Source organism: Sapajus apella, unplaced genomic scaffold (genome assembly GCF_009761245.1).
Source record: "Sapajus apella isolate SASKATOON/1434 unplaced genomic scaffold, GSC_monkey_1.0 scaffold11, whole genome shotgun sequence".
Lineage (NCBI taxonomy): Eukaryota > Metazoa > Chordata > Mammalia > Primates > Cebidae > Sapajus > Sapajus apella.
In genome coordinates this window covers 25,239,849-25,265,562 of record NW_022436951.1, presented here as the reverse complement: position 1 = coordinate 25,265,562, position 25,714 = coordinate 25,239,849, and the positions used below count along the sequence as shown (strand labels likewise).

The 25,714-nt window shown below is 45.8% G+C and overlaps 1 protein-coding gene across 2 annotated transcripts in view; it reads right to left on the bottom strand.

Annotated features, from left to right (window-relative positions):
- Positions 1–25,714, bottom strand: part of MYO10 (myosin X) — a 273,707-nt gene that overhangs the window by 34,139 nt on the left and 213,854 nt on the right. For both annotated transcript variants that reach the window (XM_032279066.1, XM_032279065.1), the window contains exons 20-26: positions 13,861–13,985; positions 13,649–13,763; positions 5,700–5,806; positions 4,076–4,309; positions 3,679–3,724; positions 1,790–2,665; positions 329–452 (exon numbers count right to left, since the gene is read on the bottom strand). In XM_032279066.1, the coding sequence (XP_032134957.1) occupies positions 329–452; positions 1,790–2,665; positions 3,679–3,724; positions 4,076–4,309; positions 5,700–5,806; positions 13,649–13,763; positions 13,861–13,985 (1,627 nt within the window). The remainder of the gene's footprint in view (positions 1–328; positions 453–1,789; positions 2,666–3,678; positions 3,725–4,075; positions 4,310–5,699; positions 5,807–13,648; positions 13,764–13,860; positions 13,986–25,714) is intronic.

Sequence of the window (25,714 nt, the reverse complement as noted above, 5' to 3'; positions counted from 1 at the left end):
GAAAGAGAGCTACGAAGAAGGGAAAAAGAGACAGGGAGAGGCAGAGGGGAGGAGGAGGGCTGATCATGGAGGCACCGGTTGCAAATGCTTTGTCCTGCCACTCTGCACCAAGCCAGGGGAGTCACAGCTGTGTTCATGCTGGTAGGACCACATCGCCATGTCACATCAGCGTGACAGGGCGTTCCTTCACTCATCTAAGTGGCCTAACACCGAGGTAAGGGTAGCTAGAGTGACTTTCCCAGTCCCCATCCATCAGCCCAGATAAAGTAACACCTCCATTTTCCAGTGCTCTCTCTCATCCCAGACTCTGCGGTGGCTGCAGTCATACCTTTCATGTACAGAAAGCTGTGGAAATACGGCAGAGTGACACAGCTGTACACAGAGTCGCGTCGGTATGAAAGCTCATCATCTGTATCAAACCTGGAGTCAAAGTCCTCTTCACTATCTTCAAACTGGACAAAGAGAGAGAGAGAAGTCAATGGTGAGAGAAAAGGCCAGAAAGCAAGCCACAAAGACACCCAGCATGTGTATCATCATTGAAAAAATAAAAAAATACAGTTACTCAAGAGACTGAGGCAAGAGAATCACTTGAACCCAGGAGGCAGAGATTGCAGTGAGCCGAGATTGTGCCACTGCACTCCAGCTTGGGCGACAGAGCAAGACTCTGTCTCAAAAAAAGAAAACAGAAAAACAGACAAAGAAGCAATATGCCAGATTTATGGAACCACACAAAATTCAGAATTAAAAATACCGACTTTTAAGGTCAAATGGTCAGTTGAATTGATACATAAAAGACAAGGCATACTGGAATCCAAAGACTATCTGCCCTGAAGTTAACACTGCTTTTTAACGCTATAATTTTAATCAAACCATGCAAGAGTTAACCGCCTTTGAATTACTATGTTAAACATATCTTTAAATCTTCGAAAGTCAAGAGAACATTCAATGCATGCCCAAAGGGACAAAATAAAAGTAAACTATAAATAAATCCAGAAACTGGAAAGAGTGCATTTAATCCTACAGATTCTTCACTTACACCCACTATAAGAAATAACATTGTGTGGTTTGATTGTGAAGTTACTGTAAGGAAAGTCTGCCAATTCACCCCTGACAAGTCTTGTTCCAGTTTGGGGTGTGTCTCATTTCCTAATACAGCCCAGCAAAGCTAAATTTCCATTCAAATTGTTAAAAAGCAGTGGGGTTGGGGGAGGAAGAAATAAAATAAACAAAAGATCCATTTAAAAAGCCAATTTTCAGCCAGGCACAGTGCCTCACGCCTGTAATCCCAGCACTTTGGGAAACCGAGGCAGGCATATCACCTGAGGTCAGGAGTTCAAGATCAGCCCGGCCAACATGGCAAAATCCCATCTCTACTAAAAATGCAAAATATTAGCCGGGCATGGTGGCGGGCGCCGGTAATCCCAGCTACTCAGGAGGCTGAGACAGGAGAATCATTTGAACTCGGGAGGAGGAGGTTGCAGTGAGCTGAGATCATGCCAATGCACTCCAGTGTGGGCGACAGAGTGAGACTCTATGTGCAAATAAATAAATAAATAAATAGCCAGTTTTCCCAGGCTTTGGGCTAAACCTGCAACAGGCACATCAAAGTTCCACTTAGGAATGCAATTGGCTTGTGGAATGAGAAGAAGGTTCAGGATGATCTAAGACCCCGACTCTGCAGTCTTCGTACGGATATCCCCTGGGGCTGTCTTCATCCGACCTGAGGATGCAGCAGAGGTGGGCGTGACCGGCCGCGCATGTCACTGGGACGTGCCAGGCGGGTACTCACCGAGGACTGCGCCCCCTCCGAGCTGAAGCGGTAGGCGCCCGAGCTGTTGTAGGTCCCCACGGAGCAGCGGTAGTCGGGGGACCACTGGCTGCCGTAGGAGTTGGAGAAGGTCACGCTGCTGCCGGAGGTGATGGCGCCGTCCTCGTAGTCGTCCTGGTCGTAGTCGTAGTCGCCGTCCGGGGACGGGAGGTCGCCGGCGTTCTGGGGCAGGCAGTAGGTGGACTCGCAGCTGGAGGAGTCGTGCAGGCTGCCGGAGTCCGGCGCCGACGGCGCGAGCAGCACCGTGCTGTCCGCGCTGGGGCTGGTGGGCACCACCGTGTCGTTCATGTACGGGTCCTCCTCCGAAGAGTCGTCGCTGGTCCGGATGCCGCTCGTTCGCTGGTCCGAGTGGCCGTGCTCGCTGGGGTTGGGGGAGTCCTTGAAGGCGTCGTCGTCGGCCTCGAAGCCCTCGTCCACCTCCTCCTCCGGGTAGGGCTGGCTGAAGTTGAAGTTGGGCTTCTCCTCGCACGCGCTCTCGGCCAGCTCGCCGGAAAACTCGCTTCCCACCGACAGGGACCGCTCGATATTCCGGACACACTCGTCGATTTCGTCGAAATTGAGGGACTCGAGGAACTCCTGGGCCGCCCGGCACGCTTCCTCCTCCAGCCTGCGGAGCTCCTGGTCCCGCCGCTGCTGCAGCTTCTGCAGGGAGGCCTCGGTCAGGGACAGCTCCTGCTGCTCCTTCATGCGCTGCAGGTCCTCGATTTCCTTCTCCAGACGCAGGATCTCTTCCACCTGCTTGTTTTCCTTCTGTTTCTCCAGTTCACGGGTCAGTTCAGCTTCCTTCTGGCTCTTCTGCAAGGCTTCGAGTTCTTGCTGCTTCCTGGTTTCTTCCTCCTGGACAGAAGCAGAAGGGAGATTTTAGAAGGCTTCGGTACAAAAAAGTGCAAGGAATAGCTTCCGCTTTGCAACCAGGATGAAATGTGGCCATTGTAAGTTGGACTGTGTCCCCATAAAGTCCACAGGTTGAAGTCCTAACCCCCAATACTGCAGAATGTGACTGAATTTGGAGACAGGTGTTTTTTTTTTTGACGGAGTTTCGCTCTGTTGCCCAGGCTGGAGTGCAGTGGCATGATCTCAGCTCATTGCAATCTCTCCCTTCTGGGTTCAAGTGATTCTCCTGGCTCAGCCTCCAGAGTAGCTGGGATTACAGGTGCCCACTACCACGCCCGGTTGAATTTTCTATTTTTAGTGGAGACAGGGTTTCACCACATTGGCCAGGCTGGTCTGGAACTCCCGACGTCAGGTGATCCACCCGCCTCGGCCTCCCAAAGTGCTGGGATTACAGACGTAAGCCACTGCATCCGGCCAAGATAGGGCTTTTAAAGGGGCGACTAGGTTAAAATGAGGTCGATAATAGGGTAGGCTCTAATCTGAGCTGACGGGTGTCCTTACGGGTACAGAAGACCGGGACACACAGAGAAGAAAGGCCGCCTGAGGACGCACTGGGAAGACAGCCGCCTGCAAGCCAAGGAGGCGGCCTCCGGAGAAATTAAACCTAAGGACAACTTGATCTTGCAGTTCCAGCCTCCAGAACTGGGAGAAAATCAATTTCCACTTTTCAACCCACCTGGTCTGTGGTATTTTGTGGTGGGCCCAGCAAACTAACAGGCTGGTTATGCCGATTTAGAGAAATTATGCTCTTGTGATGCACATTGAAACCTTAGCCATTCACTACGCTTTACCCTACTGTAATGGGTCAGAAACTGCATCATAAACACATCCTCTTAAACTGTCCTTCTGTTACCTTTCTACTTTAATTTAGTTTTGAATCCCAGCATCCAAGCATTAGAAGTGGGAAGGAAGCAGAAGTAGAAAAAGAGACGCAAAGTTGTCACCGCGCTCATTACCTGCTGGGCGCGGAGCTCGGCTTCTCTTCGCTGTCTCTCTCTCTCTCTAAAAATAGTAAAGAAAAAGTGAAAATCAACAACAATAATCCTAGAACCACTTTTCAGAGAGCTTTTTAAAATAGCTTTGCCAAACACAGAAAGCATGAAAGACAAGAGCCCCTTCCTCTCGCTATGGACTTGTTCTGTGTATGAATAAAAATATTCCCAGAACTGAGTCTTCAATGCTGCCAAGGAATTTTATATTCTGGCCTAAAAGAGTTACTGTTTCAAATTGCAGGTTCTGGGGCATCTGCTGGGATTTCTGGCTGCACAGATAGATAGTGAGCAGAGCACTCAACATACATCCTTTTGTTTCATCCCAGCAACAAAAGAACTGTACCTTTCTTCTTCCTCCTACCTCTCTTCCTCCTCCCGTTTCTTCTTTTCTTCCTCCTCCCGTTTCTTCTTTTCTTCTTGCTCCCTTTTCTCCGCCAGCAACTGTCTATAAACTCGACGAGCAATCTGACCTCTGAGTTGCTTCTGGAAAACTACGGCTGCCTTTTTCAGGTGCAAAAATCTTCTCCTCAGAAGGAATGCTCTATAATTCTTCTGTATTATCACTACACAATAAAGGACCTTTCTGTATTGTTTTCTGAAAATGAAAGAAAACAAGAGAATCATGATTGAAGTAATGAGCCTTTGAGCTATTCAAATGAGCTCACATCAAGGCTACAAGCCAAAAGAGGACCCAGTTTTAGAATGATACTCTCATTATGGAAACTGGAGAGAACAAGGAGGCCCCTTTGGTCAAAACAAAACAGAATAAAAACAAAGAAATAATAACAAAAAAAACTAAAGTAAGAAGCTATCACTATCTTGGCTAAATAAACACGTAAGCCCTCATGCTGACTTTGAATAGTCTCGGCAGAAAGTTGCGTAAACAGGACCCAAAGAGATCTGACAAAATCCTGTTCATATGAAAAAATCATCACAGCAGGACAGCTTTGAACTTCAGAAAATGTAACGTGGGGTTTCCGGCGCATAGTGGACGAAACTCAAATGCCCATGAAAAGCTGCCTGTTCAACAAACAACCAGAGGATGGGTCTCTGTCGACAAAATGATAACAATGAAGTAAACAGCAGGGCGCTATGCCTTCACTACCTGATGCAGAGGAAGTAGGTAAACAATTTAAATATCAGTAAAAGGCTGGGCACGGTGGCTCACACCTGTAATACCAGCACTTTGGGAAGCCAAAGCAGGTGGATCCCATGAGCCCAGGAGTTTGAGACGCTCCTGGGAAACATGGAGAGACCCATCTCTAAAATTTTTATTTTTTTAATTAGCCAGGCGTGGTGGCGTGTGCCTGTGGTCCCAGCTACTTGGGAGTCTGCGGCGGGAGGACTGCTTGAGCCCAGGAAGTCAAGGCTGCAGTGAGCCATGATCGTGCCACTGTACTCTAGCCTTGGCGACAGAGTGAGACCCTGTCTCAAATAAATAAATAGATCTCAGTAGAGTTCTCTAATGTCACTGTTCTTTCTTTCTTTTTTTGAGACGGAGTCTCGCTCTGTTGCCAGGCTGGAGTGCAGTGGCGCAATCTCAGCTCACTGCAACCTCCGCCTCCTGGGTTCAAGCGATTCTCCTGCCTCAGCCTCCTGAGTAGCTGGGACTACAGGCACGCACCACCATGCCCAGCTAATTTTTGTATTTTTAGTAGAGATGAGGTTTCACCATTTTGGCCAGGATGGTCTCGATCTCTTGATCTCATGATCGGCCTGCCTCAGTCTCCCAAATCGCGGGGATTACAAGCGAGAGCCATTGCGCCCAGCCTATTTTCTTTCTACTTGAGATGTCAAAAAGTGCACAGCCCCCTTTCCTACTTGCTGCCCACATCAGGCTAGCTAGGTTTTGGGCATGCTAGTAGGAGGCCTGACTTGAGACTCGCCTCAATTAAAAAAACTCAGGCTACTCCACTGGAACACACTGGGAAGGAAGGACCCCTCATGGAGCTTACTGCCTTCTCCCCTCAGTCTGCGGTTCTTACCGAGCCAAGAAGCCCAACACATGGGCCCGAATCACCATGGCCGCGTGGGTCACTTCCTCCTCCCTCCGCTTCTCCAGTTTCTGCTCCAAGGATTCTCGAAGAAAGACCTGCTCAGGAGAAAGTCACATGTCAGAAGCAAAGAACGTGGCCAGCAGAAGGAAGGCATTTCTGAGTCAGAGATACCTTCTGGGGTTAAGGCTTTTTTCTCTCCTTAACTTTGCTCCAAACTCCCATGGCCATGCTTTCTAGAATAGTGCTTTTTAAAGGTTCCACCTGTCACGGGCTAGAACAGTTGCAAAATCCAGTAAGATACATTATAAGCAAAAACAAACATGCTGTATAAAAATAGAGTCCCTTTTATGGTTATTGTTACTAGATTCAGCAAGCATAAGATGACTACCAAACTGCTATCTAAGCCTCTAAGCAGTTATCACATCATGGACCGGCACAAATAGTTCATAGACCAGCACTGGTCACTACATTGAGTCTATGTAATATGATTCAGAGATACAGAGGCAGAGGAAGGTAAGTAGGAAGGGAGGGAAGCCAGGAAATTTCTAAATTGTTATTTTGCTTTCATGTGGAAATCCTCTCTTTGTGCCTGCTATGTGATTATAATCAGAGCATCTTGGCTTCAAAAACTTAAATGCACACAAAATATTGACGTTAAGAACACAATTCTGAAAATTGAGTTTAAAATGAGAACTCTGAGGCCAGGTGCGGTGGCTCATGCCTGTAATCCCAGCACTTTGGGAGGCCGAGGCGGGTGGATCACGAGGTCAAGAGATCGAGACCATCCTGGTCAACATGGTGAAACCCCGTCTCTACTAAAAATACAAAAAATTAGCTGGGCATGGTGGCACGTGCCTGTAATCCCAGCTACTCAGGAGGCTGAGGCACGAGAATTGCCTGAACCCAGGAGGCGGAGGTTGCGGTGAGCCGAGATTGCGCCATTGCACTCCAGCCTGGGTAACGAGAGCGAAACTCTGTCTCAAAAAAAAAAAAAAAAAAAAAAGAAATTCTGAATTATTCCCTAAAACAACCAGTATCAAACATTTTCATGCTTTTTGTGTTACTCTACACAGAGGCATTCTGGGGTCTCCACAATTTTCTACTTTATGTTTCCATGAGTCATTCTGGCGTAAAATGGTGCATCATGTTCTCCCGATGGCACATTTTTCCAGGTTCTCTGTTCTGTGTCCTCCATGACATTTGGTCAAAAAAGCAAATAAAGAGTCTTACTACCTTGTGACTCACAGCTGTACCTATTCCTGCTCCGAGTAAAAGTCCAACACAAATCATTCTCCTATGAAAGCTCTTCATACAATCCTCTCCTTGTAATACAATTAATATACTCTGTTGGCTGGACACAGTGGCTCACACCTATAATCGCAGCAATTTGGGAGGCGGAGGCGGGTGGATCACCTGAGGTCAGGAGTTGGAGGCCAGCCTGGCCAACAAAGGAAACTCCATCTTTACTAAAAATACAAAAAAATTAGCCGGGCCTGGTGGCAGGTGCCTGTAATCCCAGCTACTCGGGAGGCTGAGCAAGGAGAATCACTTGAACCTTGGAGGTGGAGGTTGCAGTGAGCCGAGATCGTGCCACTGCACTCCAGGCTGGGCAACAGAGTAAGATTCCGTCTCAAACAAAAACAAAACAAAACAAACAAAAAATATATATACATATATATATACTCTTATACTCTGTTGCTACAGAAGCTGTAAGCGTAATGTTTGTTGGAAGTGATCATCATTAAAGATGTTCAGAACTACAGAATTCCCTGTATGTATCAAAGCCATATAGCAAAAGCAGTTTTCATCAAGACTGGCCTTTAAAGAAGTACTTCGACTTCTCTTTAAGATTTTCGTTCGGTACTACGTATCTTACTCTAATGCTTTTGCTCTTATGAGTGCTTAAAAGGAAAAGCAATAGCCAAACCTAGGGGAAGGGGAAGAAGACACTTTTGTCTCCTATCATCCCTCTTGTGTCTGTGAGTGACACACCTTTATGAAGGAACAAAGGTTTTCTCCACCACTGGAGTCCAAAGAATGTCTTGGTTAGAATCAGAATCAGACAAATACGTGCTTTAGTTTTAAAGTCCATTAAAAAGACAGCTCTCTAAATAAATAAATAAATATATATATATTTAAAGACAGCTTTCTTTTCCTACCTATTAAATTATTCTCCTACATCTTTATTTATTTTTTCCTTCACCAACCTGAAGGGCAAACAAATGGAGAAAATGCTTCTAGGGACCTGTCAGTTTCATTAAGAACATGAACCCTGAATTTAGACGACGACAGAAGGGAAGTAATAGGTTTGGCTGTGTCCCCAGTCAAATCTCATCCTGAACTGTACCTCCCATAATTCCCACGTGTCATGGGAGGGACCCGGGGGGGAGATAACTGAATTAGGGAGGCGGGTCTTTCCCATGCTGTTCTTATGATAGTGAGTAAGTCTCATGAGATCTGATGGTTTTATAAAGGGCAGTTCCCCTGCACGTACTCTCTTGCCTGCCACCATGTAAGATGTACCCTTGCTCCTCCTTGGTCTTCCACCATGATGGTGAAGCCTCCACAGTCATGTGGAACTGTGAGTCAATTAAACCTCTTTCCTTTATAAATTACCCAGTCTCAGGTATGTCTTTGTTAGCAGTATGAGAAGCAACTAATACAGAAAGTGTTGCTGTGAGCCTTGTGTCACCCTGCCATATTCCCAGGTCTCAGCCGAGACCAAGGTGGCACAAGCCGTAGACTGGAAATGTGGCACTGAAGCAAGCACCAAAGCAGCTGAGCAAAGGGTGGTGCCCACTCAGGCGCTGCTTGGCTGAACTTGACTCAACATCCCACAGGAACCATTTCACATGGCTCTTTTTCACCTTTATCTTAGGTAGCTTAAGATCCTGTGGGTATTCTAGTACGCTGTCTTTACAAAAATACTTCCTGCAGGCTTCACTGCCATAGAACGGAGGAAGAAAAGTCTGCCACTGAAGTCCAGAGGGTCAGAAAAGTAAAGTCTTGAGCCTTGAGGAATCCTTGAGGCAGTGGGAAAAGTCAAAACCAGGAAGGAGAGGGAACGGCTGCCCATCTCAGTCACCATAAGCACAGCTATTCAGCAGGGAAATACATCACAATCTCCCCATGGGCTGTGCCATGACGCCTCCCACAGCCCTCCGCGGCTCCTAGGAATGCTTCCCTAGTCCTAGGTAAGAATGCTAGCCTTACAAGAACAGTTACGTTTTATATAAGCCAGCCAGTTCAGACCTGGGGCCATGGCTAATTTTCTGCCTTCAACACTGGCCACACTTGCCTCGGTTGCCATTCCTTTACCAGAAGCCCCAGAAGTTCATTAGAGGTTTGAGGCTTTAAATGCAAAGAACTTCTGGGGCAACAAACCAAACCATCTGCTATCCAACATGTAAACAAAATGCTGGTCAAGATCAAAACTATCAAGAGGGCACAACTCAAATGCTTTGGTGTTCACATTTACTTCCTATCTTGTCTGTGGAAAAATAAACTTCCATCTAACCTCTACTCCCAACTGCTCACCAATTAGAACTGAACTCCTCTGTGGCCGGGTGAGGTGCCTCATGCCTGTAATCTTAGCACTTTGGGAGGCCAAGGTGAGCGGATCACAGGGTCAGGAGTCTGAGACCAACCTGACCAACATGGTGAAACCCCGTGTCTACTAAAAATACAAAAAATAGCTGGGTGTGATGGTGCATGGCTGTAATCCCAGCTACTCAAGAGCCTGAGGCAGGAGAATCACTTGAACCTGGGAGGCGAAAGTTGCAGTGAGCCAAGATTGCAACACTGCACTCCAGCCTGGGTGACAGAGTGAGACTCTGTCTCAAAAAAAAAAAAAAAAGCTGGGTGTGGTGGTTTGCACCTGTAATTCCAGCACTTTGGAAGGCTGAGGCAGGCAGAACACAATGTCAGGAGTTCGAGACCAGCCTGGCCAACATGGTGAAACTCTGTCTCTACTAAAAATACAAAAAAATTAGCTGGGCATGGTGGTGCATGCCTGTAATCCCAGCTACTCAGGAGGCTGAGGCAGGAGAATTGCTTGAGCCTGGGAAGCAGAGGTTGCAGTGAGCTGAGATTGTGCCACTGCACTCCAGCCTGGGCGACAGAGCGGGACTCCATCTCAAAACCAAACAAACAAAAAACTGAACTCTTTAAAAACTTCTTCTGGAATACTTCCTTGATCATTTCAATCCATAGGGATCTCTCTCTTGTGGAAGCTGTTTCCTTACTCCTTTAAAAACACTGTGCTGCATGACTTAATTCATCCACTGTGTGTGAATGTCTTACCTTCCAACATGATGAACTGAGGACAACGCCCACGTCTCTGTGTCCCCTGTGCCACACTACATCCCAAGCCTGCCTTGGGCCTGATTTCCATAACATAAACTCTAAGTGAAGTTGGATTGGTACCTTGAGCCCAGAAGAGACTGTTAATGGTCAGGGTGAGTTTGAATGATCTCTAATGTTACTCTACTGTATAAGGCAGTAAGACAGGTGGGAGGTGATTCCTTTATAGGGAATGCAATTTCTTTTTGCTTTAGAGACAGGGTCTCGGTCTGTCCCCAGGCCGGAGTGCAGTGGCATGATCAGGGCTCACTGCAGTCTTGACCTCCTGGGTTTCAGCAATCCTCCCACTCTAGCCACCCAAGTAGCTGGAACGACGGCACACAGCACCACGCCTGGCTAATTTTTCTGAATTTGAGTAGAGAAAAGGTCTCACTATGTTGTCCAGGCTGGTCTCAGACCCCTGGGCTCAAGCATCCTGCCTCAGCCTCCCAAAGTGCTGGAATTACAGGTTTGAGCCACTGTGCCTGACCTGCAATTTCTTTTTGATTAAAAAAAAATCAGCCGGGCGCGGTGGCTCAAGCCTGTAATCCCAGCACTTTGGGAGGCTGAGGCGGGTGGATCACGAGGTCAAGAGATCGAGGCCGGGCGCGGTGGCTCAAGCCTGTAACCCCAGCACTTTGGGAGGCCGAGGCGGGTGGATCACGAGGTCAAGAGATCGAGACCATCCTGGTCAACATGGTGAAACCCCGTCTCTACTAAAAATACAAAAAACATTAGCTGGGCATGGTGGCGCGTGCCTGCAATCTCAGCTACTCAGGAGGTTGAGGCAGGAGAATTGCCTGAACCCAGGAGGCGGAGGTTGCGGTGAGCCGAGATCGCGCCATTGCACTCCAGCCTGGGTAACAAGAGTGAAACTCCGTCTCAAAAAAAAAAAAAGAAAAAAAAAATCAGAGCAGACTCTATTACACTGCCAAGAGCTCCACTTGAGCCATTTTCTGTAGCAAGTTTTCCTACCTGAATAAATGTATGACATCTTGTGTCACCTCTTACTATTTTTCAGCACTTCACAGATACTGACTAAGCTCGGCACCATCTAGAATGAACGATCAGCTCTGTATGCTCTGCTGGGTGACTGTAGAGAAGTCAACAGCAAGACCACAGGACAGCATATGAAGGGCTAAGAAGCCCTCCTGTGTCAGGGCTAAGAAGAGGATGACCTGGGATGACAGAGGGGGCTTAACCCAGCTGTAGGGTGCACTGAAGAGTATCAAAAAAGGAGTCCTGTCAAAGTCTACAGTCAAGACCTAAGGATGAGTGGGCCACAGAGAGAGTGGAGAGTAAGATTCCAGGCAGAGAGACCTACCACCTGCGGGACACATACCCTCAGGTGTCCCCCAGTGGGTTACACCCACTTTAATCTTCCTGAGTATGGGTGGAACCTGGGACTTGCTTCTAGCCAGTAGACTGTAGCAAAGGCGATGGGATGTCACTTCGTTAGAACATTACATCATTTAACACTCCATCCTACGCTGCAGCATGGGGTTGTCCTGCTGGCATGAAAGACGTGAGCTGCCATGTGGTGAGGGGGCCACGTGGCAAGGAACTCTGGGGGCTTCTAGAAGCTGCAAGTGGTTCCCAGCCAACAACCAGAAAGAAAACAGGCACTTCAGTCCTGCAAACACAGGGAAAGAATTCTGCCAATGACCAAGTGAGCCTGGAAGACGCCCTGTGGTCCAGAAAGGAACAAAGCCCCGAGATACAAGGACTGCAGGCTTGGGGGACTTTGATCAGAGGATCCAGCTTAGCTGGGCCCCAGCTCTGACCCTTAAATACTATGAGACAGTCAATGTGTGTTGTTAAAGCCACAAAGTTTGCAGTAATGTCTTACAGAGCAACAGCTACCTCATGTGATCATCTGTGCATGCCATCTCTACCCTATTTTGTGTTTGTATCTTAAATCCCTCAGCAATAAAACATTCCCCTGGAGCAGGGAGGTGGGTCCATCCTGCCTTTCCCTTGCTGAATGGCCAGGAGGTGATGCCTAAGTACCTGTCATCAGTCTCACATTGGTCAAACTGCAAGACATATGTCTCTCTCTCCCTGCTTTCCTCCCTCTTTCCCTTCCTCTTTTTATAAAGCAAAGAAACTCCTAGATTAAGGCCAGGTGCGGTGGCTCACGCCTGTAGTTCCAGCACTTTGGGAGGCCGAGGCACATGGATCATGAGATCAGGAGTTCAAGACCAGCCTGACCAACATGGTGAAACCCCATCTCTACTAAAAATATAAAACTTAGCTGAGCATGGTGGCATACACCTCTAATCCCAGCTACTTGGGAGGCTGAGGCAGGAGGATTGCTAGAACGAGGACCCAGGAAGCAGAGGTTACAGTGAGCCAAGATTGCACCACTGCACTCTAGCCTGTGCTACAGAGCTAGATTCCATCTCAAAAAACAAAAACAAACAAACAAAAACCTCCTAGATTAAAAAGAGCGTACTACGAGTGGAAGCTTCAAAATACTTCTCTGACACTGCAATGCTGTGTATAAGGGCAGGGGACCAGGAATGAGGATTCATTCTTCCTTTTGAGGACACACGTGTCCTCGGCGGCCTGCATTTCAGTGTCAAGCCACACTGCTGTCTTTCCCATGTGACAAGTCACTGGAGTTGGGTGGGGAATGAGAGTGGAAGCCAAATGAGACCCTTGGCAGTTTCTGATACCGAAAGAAGTCATGCAACAAATGTGATGACTGATCGTTGATGTTTAGACCAGACTGCCCACTACTCAGCTCCTATCTGGAACGAGGGGTGAAGGGGCCTCTGCCCCAACAGCATGTTCAAAAGGAGACTTTCTGCCAGGCATGGTGGTTCACACCTGTAATCCCAGCACTTTGGGAGGCTGAGGCAGGTGGATCACAAGGTCAAGAGTTCAAGATCAGCCCGGCCAATATGGTAAAAATACTAAAATTAGCTGGGCATAGTGGTGCGCACCCTGTAGTCCCAACTGTTCAGGAGGCTGAAGCGGGAGAATCATTTGAACCCGGGCGGCAGAGATTGCAGTGAGCTGAGATGGTGCCACTGCACTCCAGCCTGGGCAACAGAGTGAGATGCCAACTTAAACACACACACACACACAAACATACACACGTACAAGTAGATTTTCTTTTTTTGCCTTCTGGACTGAGTTTTTGACAACCGCTAGGATTTCAGACCGGCTACTGATCTCTCGCTCAACAGCTATTCTGGTTGCAGGGATAAAAGCCAGCATTTTAATTAGAGAAAGTCAGAGAAGTGTCTGGGTATCCTTCTTAGACATGGGGGGCTGCCTCGTACTTCCAAAGCACTGTCACTCATCTGCCAACATTTGCTGACTGCCTGAACAAATACACACACACACAAACAATCAGGATGTGATGTTTCAACGTGTTCCTAATGAAACAAAGTCCCTGACAAGTCAAGGACTTCAAATAAAATAGTAACTGTTTGGAAGACAAAAGGTTATGGCAGGCATGGCAACGGGAGCATCTTCCCAATGTGAAAGAACAATGGTGCAGCAGTGTCATATGGCCCGAAACCCCTGAGCATCACCTGGACATCTGTTGGGGGTTCGACGGGAGCTGCTCTTTCTCCGCGCCCTACCTTGGTCTTCCCCAGCTGCCACTCGCTGTTGGAGGCATCGTAGAGTTGCAGCAGGCTCGTGCACTTTCCTCGGACGTCCTCGGGCAGAGCCAGATTCCTCATCAGCACTTTATACCTACAACGTAAAGACACATGGGGTCACCTCCTGCGATGGTTCCCTGTTTTCTCCAACCCCTTTGAAAAGGAGGAGGATCCATTCAGCTCCCTCTTGCCTTTTGTAGAAGTCCTGAAAGGGTCTTCGGACCGCATACCCAGCTTTGCGGATTCTCACAGTCTCCAGCATCCCTGAGTACCTCAGCTGGTTCAGCACCACCGCCTGGTCAAACTGGTCTGGCATCTAAACCATATAAAAAGTTGGGATAGCATTAGAAAGGACAGAATTAGATGAGACAGACTTAATGAAGCCACCTCCATCACTGGTCTATCCCTGCTTCAAAACACATACAAGAGTCTTGAACCCGTACAGAAATACAGACTAGCACATGAACGCCAGTGGAACATCACCTTGCTTTAGCAACCATCACCCCTGACAATCTGCCCCATCCACAAGCTACTTCCTCCCTCCCCTTATATTTAAGAAAGTCCCAAACACATCATCTCATTTGCAAAGATTCTAGTATACGTCATGTGTTAATATAACAACACTATGATCACATCTTAAAAGATATCAATAATTCCATTTTATTAATACCCACGTTCACATTTCTGGCTGTAGCACAAGTATCATACATGTTCTGCCACTTTAAAATCTATTTTTTTCCCAAAAAATCTAAAGTGTCATACAAATGTCACTTTCTTTTACTTTTTTTTTTTTGAGACGGAGTGTCGCTTTGTTGCCAGGCTGGAGTGCAGGGGTGCAATCTCAGCTCACTGCAACCTCCACCTCCCAGGTTCAAGCAATTCTCCTGCCTCAGCCTACCAAGTAGCTGGGACTACAGGCATGTGCCACCATGCCCAGCCAATTTTTTTGTGTTTTTAAGTAGAGACGGGGTTTCACCATGTTAGCCAGGATGGTCTCGATCTCTTGACCTCGGGATCCACCTTCCTTGACCTCCCAAAGTTCTGGGATTACAGGCACGAGCCACCGCACTGGCACTTTCTTTTACGTTTTAAACTTTAATTTAAAGGCTTATTTTACCTAAGAACACAGTGACTCAGTGAGGGGTGGATACCCACAGTGTGGCAGGTGGGGTGGGGTGGAGAAGGCGAGATGACCACGCTGGCCAGTGAAAACGAGTTTGATAGGCCGGGCATGGCGGCTCACACCTGTAATCCTAGCACTTTGGGAGGCTGAGGTAGGATCACCTGAGGTCGGGAGTTGGAGACCATCCTGACCAACATGGTGAAACCCCATCTCTACTAAAAATACAAAAATTAGCTGGGTGCAATGGTGCCTGCCTGTAATCCCAGCTGCTTGAGAGGCTGAGGCAGGAGAATCACTTGAACCGGGAGGCGGAGGTTGCAGTGAGCCGACATCACACCATTGCACTCCAGCCTGGGTGAGAGTGAGACTCTGTCTCGGGATTCAAAAAATAAAAAAAAAAAAAAAGAGTTTGATTTTGTTCAAATTCTAGTCAAATACCCATTTATTGAGAGCTCCATACTATGATCATTAAATAAAGTGAGCCTGAGAACACACAAATTAAAGACAGATTCAAAGCCGAGACTTAATGTTCTGAAATGTGTTCTCTTATTTGCTCAGCTGCCAAACAAACTGGTAACTGGTGCCAGGACAATAGGTTTTCAGGGGAAAGCAAAAAAAAGTGGGCCATTTAGGGACTTTGGGGACACTGATTTGTTTTTTTAATCCATCCACCCGTTCCCTTTAATTAAGCTGCATGTTGTTAGCCTACACAACTGTGAATGCAATGGTACCAAAATAATGCCCTAGGACCTCATTGTTAAAAAATACAAGAAGAATGCAAAGTGGCTTAATTTGTGACCCTTTAAAATGCAGTCAGTCATTAACACAAAATTAGGCAAAAAGCCATGTTATTCTGCAAGCTTTCAAAATTGACACAAAATAAGTTTCAAGAATGCTTTGCAACTGTCCCTCACAGCTTTTGATGGAAGAGCTGCCATCAGCTCCAGTGGACTGACTTCTCTCATATTTAATTTCTTCTACAAACACTGTGGTCAAATGGTCTTTACTTAGCAGTATTCCAACCAAGTGCGGCCGGCAAATTAAGGCAAACGTCCAAAGAACTGTGGTTCTCTGCTTTTTAAGTCTTGATTATTTAAATGATCCTTAGAAAAGAAAGTCATAAAAATATGAAAACAAAATTACCCTTGGTGACTCTTACCCTGTATCTCTGGATTTAAAAATGTGGGTTGGGGGGTGGGTAGCTGTTCTGAAGGCATTTGGTTACAATGCTTTTGTGATATTTATTTGGGAATATAATCTAACCAGCAGCAACCTACAAAGACTAGTACAGAGCAAACATAAAACGAACACTGAATAAAGTATCTGACTTACTCAACTTTGCTCAATTTATACTGCCAGAGAAGCCTTCTAAATTTAATATTTAATCACTTGATGCTCAAAGACTTTCATCCAAAATCTCTCTCTCTCAGGCTTTCACCGTTCCTGCCGCCGACTTTCCTCCCAATCTCTAGTGAACAAAGTCTGTGTGATTCTCCATTCCGGCGCTCGACTTATTAAAACTAAAGATATAACACCAAAAGGGCCTCCCCGTTCAAAAAGTTCAGCCACACTCACCATCTTCCTGTCTCTCCGAGGGGCAGTCCACCTTTCAGTTTGGCTCTGGGGCCAAAATTCATGTGGAAAACAACTGCCACACTGACCTTTTCTCCACAGCCAAAGACATGGAACAATAATGAACACCATTCCTGTGCTTTAAAAAGTGCCCGGTCGCCATGACAACCCCTTCCATTCTCGGGCTAATTAGTGTGGTGTGGCTGTAGGATTCGATACAGCCCGGGGAGGGGAGGGGAGCCCCGGGCGGCCGCGAGTTCCAGGCTCCCATCGCGATTGGGTCTCTGCCCCTTCCCAGTAACTTAACCAGGGGAGGGGGATCTATAGGCTGACTGTCGCCCCGGGCAACCCACCCTGCGATCACGAGGGTAGATTTCCATTGGTAGTTCTCTTCTTAACTGCGATTTCCTTTTCTGATGAATCGAATGTTCCAAGATGACACAGTTGGAGGTAGATAAGGCACAAAGTAAAGGCACTTCACCTTTTCAAAACTTCCCTGCTCCTCTCCACTGCTAACTAGTTTTCCAGAAGCTGAGTTAACTCCAACAAAGACTGCCTGCAGTGTGCTGACAGGGAAGTCTTGATGATGACAAATAGATTGGAGTTGCGAAGAAACAGCCCCTAACCCAGGGCAATTACAGTTACTTGATCAGTTTACTGAATATTTATTGAACACCTACTATGTGCAAGGTTTTGTGGCTCATGATCAGGGATGATTTTTTTTTAAAAGCTGGAAGCTGTGTTTCGTTTCCAAGTACTCTGCAATTTAGGAGGGTGAGTCCTAAACTATAATTAAAGATTAAAATTAAGTTCCTTGGAATTATAGGAGACAGAAAAATACTGAGGGGGGATGGGGAGTGCACAGGTTTGAACTAGAGCTTGGATTCTTAAAATGCTGGAGGGAAGGGGCATTCCCCATAGAGAAAAAAACAGGAGGAAAAGTCAAGAGGAACCTGGCAAGTTCAGTTGACAGGATGGGCTGGAACAGAGGTAGGTGTGGAAGGACCTGGGTGAAAGATGGACGCACAGTTCTTGTATTCAAGATAAGAAGGAGTCATACAGGGTCACTGGAGGCTCACAGTTGAGACCATCGGGGTCAGACCTGGGCTGTGTAAGGGTCCCCCTGGTGCCAGGAACAGCACTAGGAACAAGACCATCCCTGAATGGGTGGGTATATTCTGATAGCATGCATGTCATAAAAATGCCATACAGCCATTAAAAAAGAAGACCAAGGCCAGGCGTGGTGGCTCACACCTGTAATCCCAGCACATTGGGAGGCCAAGGCAAGCAGATCACAAGGTCAGGAGATCGAGACCATCCTGGCCAACATGGTGAAACCCCGTCTCTACTAAAAACACTAAAAAAGTAGCTAGGTGTGGTGGCGCATGCCTGTAGTCCCAGCTACTCGGGAGGCCGAGGCAGGAGAATCACTTGAACCTGGGAGGCGGAGACTGCAGTGAGCCAAGATCGAGCCACTGTACTACAACCTGGACTCCATCTCAAAAAGAAAAATTTAAAAATTTAAAGAATAAAATTGGGCAATTGGACAAAACACACAGATACACACACAGACAAAACACAAAAAAGATCAAACTGAAGACATTACTCTAGGGCCCTTCACAAGGTATTATTGAGTGGGAATAGCAAGCTATGAACAATCTTACTCAAAAAAAAAACAAAAAACAGATGGCCACTCCTCCCCAAAAATCCCTGCCCTATCTCTCTATGTATGTATATATGTGTATAAACGTCATGCACCACAGAATGATGTCTCAGTCAACAACAGACTACAGATATGGCAATGGTGCCATGAGATTGTACCCCTGTATTTTTTTTTTTTTTTTTTGAGACTGAGTCTCATTCTGTAACCCAGGTTGGAGTGCAGTGGTACGATCTCAGCTCACTGCAACCTCCACCTCCCGAGTTCAAGCGATTCTCCTGCCTCAGCCCCCTGAGTAGCTGGAATTAAAGGTACCTGCCACCACATCCAGCTAGTTTTGATATTTTTAGTAGAGACGAGTTTTCACCATGTTGGCCAGGCTAGTCTCGAACCCCTGACCTCAGGCAGTCTGCCTGCCTTGGCCTCCCAAAGTGCAGGGATTACAGGTGTGAGCCACCAGGCCCAGCCTCTTAACACTGTATTGTTATTGTGCCTTTTCTATGTTTAGGTATGTTTAGATACAGATACGTATTGCTGTGGTGCAGTCTTGTACAGTAATGTGCCTAGGAGCAATGGGTCACACCATATAGCTAGCTAGGAGTGTCATAGGCTGCCCCATCTGGGTTTGTGTGAGTGCACTCTGTGATGTTTGCACAATGATGAAGAGAAATGGAAAGACACAGGCCAGTTGTTACTGCATGGTGGTGGGGGCGGGGAGGGACCCAGCTCAGAAAAAAAAGAGAAAGAAAAAAATCAGACTGTACTAAAAGAAGGAAATAGTCACATATGTCATGTGAAATTTTCTGTAGGATTATATCTTTGAAGGAATTTTAAAATGGCATTTTTTACAGGAGAAACAAGCAGATGGAGGCTTCTGGAGGTCCTGTATAGAACAGAGTGAAGCAGGAACAGAGTGAAGCAGGAACAGCTGAGTAGCTGCTGCCTTCGGGGTAGGGGGACGACTTTAAAGTGGAAACCACCTGCCCAATGTCCATGAGCTAACCCATGGAGAGAACAGATTTGGTATTTATCATTATCATGTGCATAATATGTATCTATCAATGCAACATTAACTGGCCATAAAAAGGAATGAAGTCCTGACACGAGACAACATGCATGAGCCTTGACAACATTATGCTGAGGGAAAAGCCAGTCACAGTCACAAAAGACACATGACATGATTCCATTTATATAAACGATGCCCAGAACAGGGAATTCTATGGAAACGGAAAGTCAATTCTGGTGGTTGCAAGGGGACAGGGACATAAGACACTGGGTGGGTGGCTAAAAGGCAATTTCTTTTTGAGGTGATGAAAATGTTCTAAAATTGACTCTGGTAATGGCTGCCCATATCTGTGAATATTTTTTAAACTCACTGAATTGCACATTTTAAATAAGTCAATTACATGACATAAGAACTATAGCTGGGCCAGGTGCAGTGGCTCACATCTGTAATCCCAGCATTTTGAGTACTATATCTCAAAAAAGCTGTTAAAATTTTTTTTTATTACATTGAGGCCGGGTGCAGTGGCTCACGCCTGTAATCCCACCACCTTGAAAGGCCGAGGCAGGTAGACTGACTGAGGTCAGGAGTTCGAGACCAACCTGACCAATATGGAGAACCCCGTCTCAACTAAAAATACAAAAATTAGCTGGGCATGGTGGCGTGTGCCTGTAGTTCCAAGTACTTGGGAGGCTGAGGCAAGAGAATTGCTTGAACCCAGGAAGCAGAGGTTGCAGTGAGCCGAGATTATGCCACTGCACCCTAGCCTGGGGACAGAGTGACATTCCATCTAATTTAAAAAAAAAAAAAAAAGTACATTAAGTACCATGCTAACACTGAGACATTTAAAATGGACAAGGGATGGATGGAAGAGAAAGTTTGTGTCCTGGAGACAGGATGAAATCTATGTAGTTTTAATATATACTTTGGATAATTTAATCCTACTAAAAATAATTAGAAATACTTCTTTCCAGCTAGGCACAGTGGCTCACGCCTATAATCCCAGCACTTTGAGAAGCTGAGGAAGGTGGATCACCTGAGGTCAGGAGTTCGAGACCAGCCTGACCAACATGGTGAAACCCCGTCTCTACTAAAAATACAAAATTAGCTGAGCATGGTGGTGCATGCCTATAATCCTAGCTACTTGGGAGGCTGAGGCAGGAGAATAGCTTGAACCCCAGAAGCGTAGGCTGTAGTGAGGAGGAATCAAGCCATTGCACCCAGCCTGGGCAACAAGGGCAAAACATCATCTCAAAAAAGAAAAAGAAAAGAAATACTTCTTTCCATATAAGCTGAAAAATATGATTTCAGAATGCTTAGATGATTAATAACAGGGCACTCTAAACTCTCCACAAAAATCAATTACAGACAAGCCTTACCTCCTACAGCTTAAAATTTAAATAAAGGGCAATAGAGGTGCTGACATACAGGGACACCAAGAGCAGGGATGGTGCTTCCCAGTGAAGACAGAAATGCATTTATTTATGCATCAATGAATCCAATTGCCCCGAACATTACCGAGCCTTCCATAAATTCATAAACAGTGCCTGACAATAAGAAGTATAACAGTGGATTTGAAAACAGCCATTTGCCTATGGTAAGGGGATATTCAATCTGTGCTTATTTAATGAAAGAAAATACAGTGAGTTTATTATCTGTGGACTGTTAAAGTTCTGTTTTTCAGCATTTGAGGATCTCGCAAAAACCAACCAAGGCATCCGAGAAGAGCCCAGGAAGGGGTGGGTGGGGGTGGCAGGAAGCCAGCCTGTCACACAGGGGCCATGGGTTTTTCCAGAACCAGCCAGGATTTTAGGGAAAAGCCATTTTGTAGATGAAGGGACTAGAAATGATGAAAGCAAAATGACTTGTTCAAACTAGTTTTATTTTTCTGAGATGGAATTTCACTCTTGTCACCCAGGTTAGAGAGTGCAGTGGTGCAATCTCAGCTCACTGCAACCTCCACCTCCCAGGTTCAAGCAATTCTCCTGCCTCAGCCTCCCGAGTCAGCAGCTGGGATTATAGGGAGGTGCCACCACACCCAGCTAATTTTGCATTTTTAGTAGAGACAGGGTTTTACAATGTTGGACGGACTGGTCTTGAACTCCTGACCTCAGGTGATCCGCCCACCTTGGGCTCCCAAAGTGCTGGGATTATAGGCTTGAGCCACAGCACGCAGCCTCAAACCAGTTTTAATATTTGCGTAAATCAAGAAGTAAAAAAGTAAGTCTCAAAGAGCTTTGCATTCCTGAAAACTAGCATGTAAATCAAACTAGTATGCATCAAACCTATTTTCCTACTGACATGTTCTAAAACTGGGATATATTTCCGTGGGATAGAATTCTGAAAAGAATGAAAACTTTAGGGAAGAGATTAAGTAGAACCAGGCAGAGAATGTGGTCTACACAGTATCACTCCCAGTAGCAATCTGTCCTCTGAAAACACAGAGACGTTCTCTGGAGATTTAAGCACGAGGAACATTCTTAGAGATCAACTTGTCAGGTACTGACTTGGTCTAATACAGGTGACTTAAAAATCACAAATTTAAGGGCCACAGCCACATCGATAAGAAATCATTTTGCTACTTGTGAGTTCAGCCAAACATTGCATATGGAAAGCAACTAGTGAATAAAGAACAGCTTTTAGAAAACCAAATTGCAAACTGAGCAAATCCAACTCTGGTTGCTCCTGTAAACACAGATAATCAACAGCTGACTATATCCTTGCTTCGCAAAGTGATCACTGACAAATAATGCAAATGGTCTTCGACCCACGTGGGATTTAACTCCATTTGCATCTCTTCCCCTCTCCTTGGGTGCCCGCTAAGGGAAGGTGTCTGAGCATGAGATGACACTCCACGGTGGACAAGGGACACACCAGGGACACATGGCACTGTATCCCAAGGGTCATTGCCACATGTGGTAACATATTTAACAAGGACTGCTTCCATTTTAATAACAAATATCAAATACAATGCAACGACTCCTTGAGTGCTTCTGAATACATGTTCTAATTTATTTCTAGCATGGATCCTTTCCTACCTTTTTTGGAGATAATTTATTCAAAGTCTAAAACTTTCATGTGGTCACAATGTCTTGGAGATTATGTAAAATTAAACAATTATTTTAATTGATTAAAAATATTTATTAGGGCCAGGTGCAGTGGCTCATGCCTGTAATCCCAGCACTTTGGGAGGCTGAGGTGGGTGGATCACCAGAGGTCAGGAGGAGTTTGGGACCAGCCTGACCACCATGGTAAAACCCCATCTCTACTAAAAATACAAAAATTAGCTAGGCGTGGTGGTGCATGCCTGTGATCCCAGTTACTCGGGAGGCTGAGGCAGGAGAATCGCTTGATCCTAGGAGGCGGAGGTTGCAGCGAGTGGAGATCACGCCATTGCACTCCAGCCTGGGCAACAAGAGTGAAACTCCGTCTCTAAACAAATAAATGTATCAGAAGCCTCCCACAGACTAAGCAACCACACAAATAACTAACTGTATGGGATGTCCCAGAGCAAACCCAGTCCCTGCTGTGACCTGACAAATGCAGCCCCCTCCAGATCAGATCTGCTTAGAATGCAAAACAGTAGAGAACCTGAGATCTGGCAACACAGGAGATCCTCAGAGCCCTGACAAATATCTCCAGAAAGCCAAACCAAGGACCTGAGTATCACACCAACAATAAGTCAACTGCGTTACTGTTTTAACTTGGGAGCTTATTTTTTAAAAAATTTTTGAAGACTTTATGTCTTCTAAGACTTAAAAAACCTCCACATTGCTAGACTGTTTCTCAAAGTCAGTGGTACCACATTCAAAATTTAAAGAGTTCTACTAGGCCGGACGCGGTGGCTCAAGCCTGTAATCCCAGCACTTTGGGAGGCCGAGGCGGGTGGATCACGAGGTCAAGAGATCGAAACCATGCTGGTCAACATGGTGAAACCCCGTCTCTACTAAAAATACAAAAAATCAGCTGGGCATGGTGGTGCCTGCCTGTAATCCCAGCTACTCAGGAGGCTGAGGCAGGAGAATTGCCTGAACCCAGGAGGCGGAGGTTGCGGTGAGCCGAGATCGCGCCATTGCACTCCAGCCTGGGTAACAAGAGCAAAAATCCGTGTCTCAAAAAAAAAAAAAAAAAAGAGAGTTCTACTTTTCTACATTCTGTTTTTTAATGGCACCTGACCTACTTTAAATGAAATATTTTAAACTTTACATACATATTGGGTCTGCAACTGAGGGACAGATCGCATAGTTCATATTATGGAAGATTAGCCTGCCACTATCTTAAGAAACATAAAATATGCTGATTGTAGAAAAAGAAAAGCCATTACATGATTATTTAGATAAGTGGATACTGTATACGCACCGGACAGGGGGCACTGCAACTTACCTTACAGAGAGGATTTAAAATATTAGGTCTATTTGCATTTGCATTTCCATTGCGGGATATACGTCTACTCCATTTAACTTTAAACACAAACAAACCTTATCTTCTGATAACCCATCTTCAACTTTAAGAAGTTAAAGATTCCGTAAGAATTACCCAAAGACAATTATGCTACGTAACAAAATATCATTCCCAGTCCGGTAATTACTGAGAAAGTCTCACCACAAGACTCCCACCCCCACCTCTTGCTGATTCACAAAGAACTCTGTAAGGCATCTTAATCTATTTGCTTTCTTTGCTACAATAAACTCTCAAGAGTGGTGAATAAATATTCTCAGATAAGAAGTTTATCATGTTTTGAACAATGTTCAAAAGCTTGGTTACTAAAGCAGCAATATAACTTTCCTGACCTTGAACAGAAGGTAAATAAAAGTCAATTCCACTGGCGACAAAAGTTCTTTGTACTTACGTCAGTCATTTCACTCCGGGGCTGTTAAACACTTTACGCAGTGGTTGCTACTTGCTAATTTTCCCATTTTTAGAAAAGAGGCAGAAATTAATTTCCCCTAAAGAAGAGGCAAACACCGCAGGTGAGGAACAGAAAGGTAGTAAGCAGTGCCCGGCTGGCCAGCGAGCTGTGAGTCAGTCCTGGAGGTCAGATTGTAGGGGCTGGAAATTTCTCACTCACGAAGCACAGCCTCAAACCCACATACCCGCTGAGACTAAGTACAGCTGTCACCCTGAGCAAGGACACCCACACTCTTATAGCTGCAGGCTCTTACCTCGGACCCACACAAACCTCAACTACTTAATGGGAAAGAAAACATTGGAACATAAATAACATGTCAGTCTTTCTAAGGCACAGCTCTGGCTGTATCACAGCCCTGTTCACAAACTGCCAGCATATGCCAGTTTCAGACAAAGGCTTTGATTTCCCATTCAAGGTCTTCACGATACGGCTCCAATTTACCTTCCCAGTCAACACACCCCTACACAAACCCTACATTTTAGTCCAATTATAGATCATTCTAGTCATTTGACTAAAATGCTCACTTCCTGTCTTAACCTCAGCTGAAGCTGGCCTCTCCACCTAATATGTACCATCTGTTGAGCCTGATGGATCTTTTGGGTGTCTTCAAATGGTCCCTCCTCCGCAAAACTGTTCCTGATGCATCCCACAGGTACCATCTGGGATGTTCCTTACCCCTGGGTTCCCAGCACACAGTGGACTTGCACAAGGATGTGACCCCCGGCCACGCTCTTTTTTATGTTAAGTATGTCCACGTGAACTCCTTATTAAATTACACATTCGCTCAGGGAGCAGCTGAATTCTACGAATGTCTGAGTTCACTACATTGCCTGGCACTGAACCTGATGTTATCAGATATGTTCTCACCTATGCTAGTGCATTTGCATCAACAAAACTGTGGTTCTGTTTACGGCCATTTCTAATATATTTGTTTAATTAACATTAAACAGGTTTTGCCTCTATTACAGATTTTCGAGAAATGAAAATGTTTTTTACTTTTTAAAAAGTATGTCAATCTACACAGCTATAATCAAGTGATTTTTGAGCAATGTGCAAAGGCAACAGAGAAAGTACAGTCTTTTTAACAAATAGTGCTGGAATAATTGGACAGCAATGTGCAAAGATATAATCTAGATGCGGACATTGCAACTTTCACAAGAATTAGCTCTAAGTAAATCATATACCTATGTATTTAATATAAAGGACGAAACTATAAAACTCTCATTTTTTAGCTCGGAGGAGACCAAGGTGCAAATTTCTTCAGTCGTCCCGAATCCGGGTTCATCTGACAACAGCCGCCTCTGCCATGCTGCTGAAGCTCAACCCCAACAAGATCAAAGTCGTATACCTAAGGTGCACCAGGGGTGAAGTCAGTGCCACTTCTGCACTGGCCCCCAAGATCGGCCCCCTGGGTCTAGCTCCAAAAAAGGTTGTTGATGACATTGCCAAGGCAATGGGTGACTGGAAGGGCCTGAGGATCACAGTGAAACTGACCATTCAGAACAGACAGGCCCTGATTGAGGTGGTGCCTTCTGCCTCTGCCCTGATCACCAAAGCCCTCCAGGAACCACCAAGAGACAGAAAGAAACAGAAAAACATTAAACACAGTGGGGATATCACTTTTGATGAGATCGTCAACATTGCTCAACAGATGCAGCACCAGTCTTTAGCCAGAGAACTCTCTGGAATCGTTAGAGAGATCCTGGGGACTGCCCAGTCTGCATATATGTGTGTGTGTGTGTGTGTGTGTGTGTGTGTATATATATATATATATATAT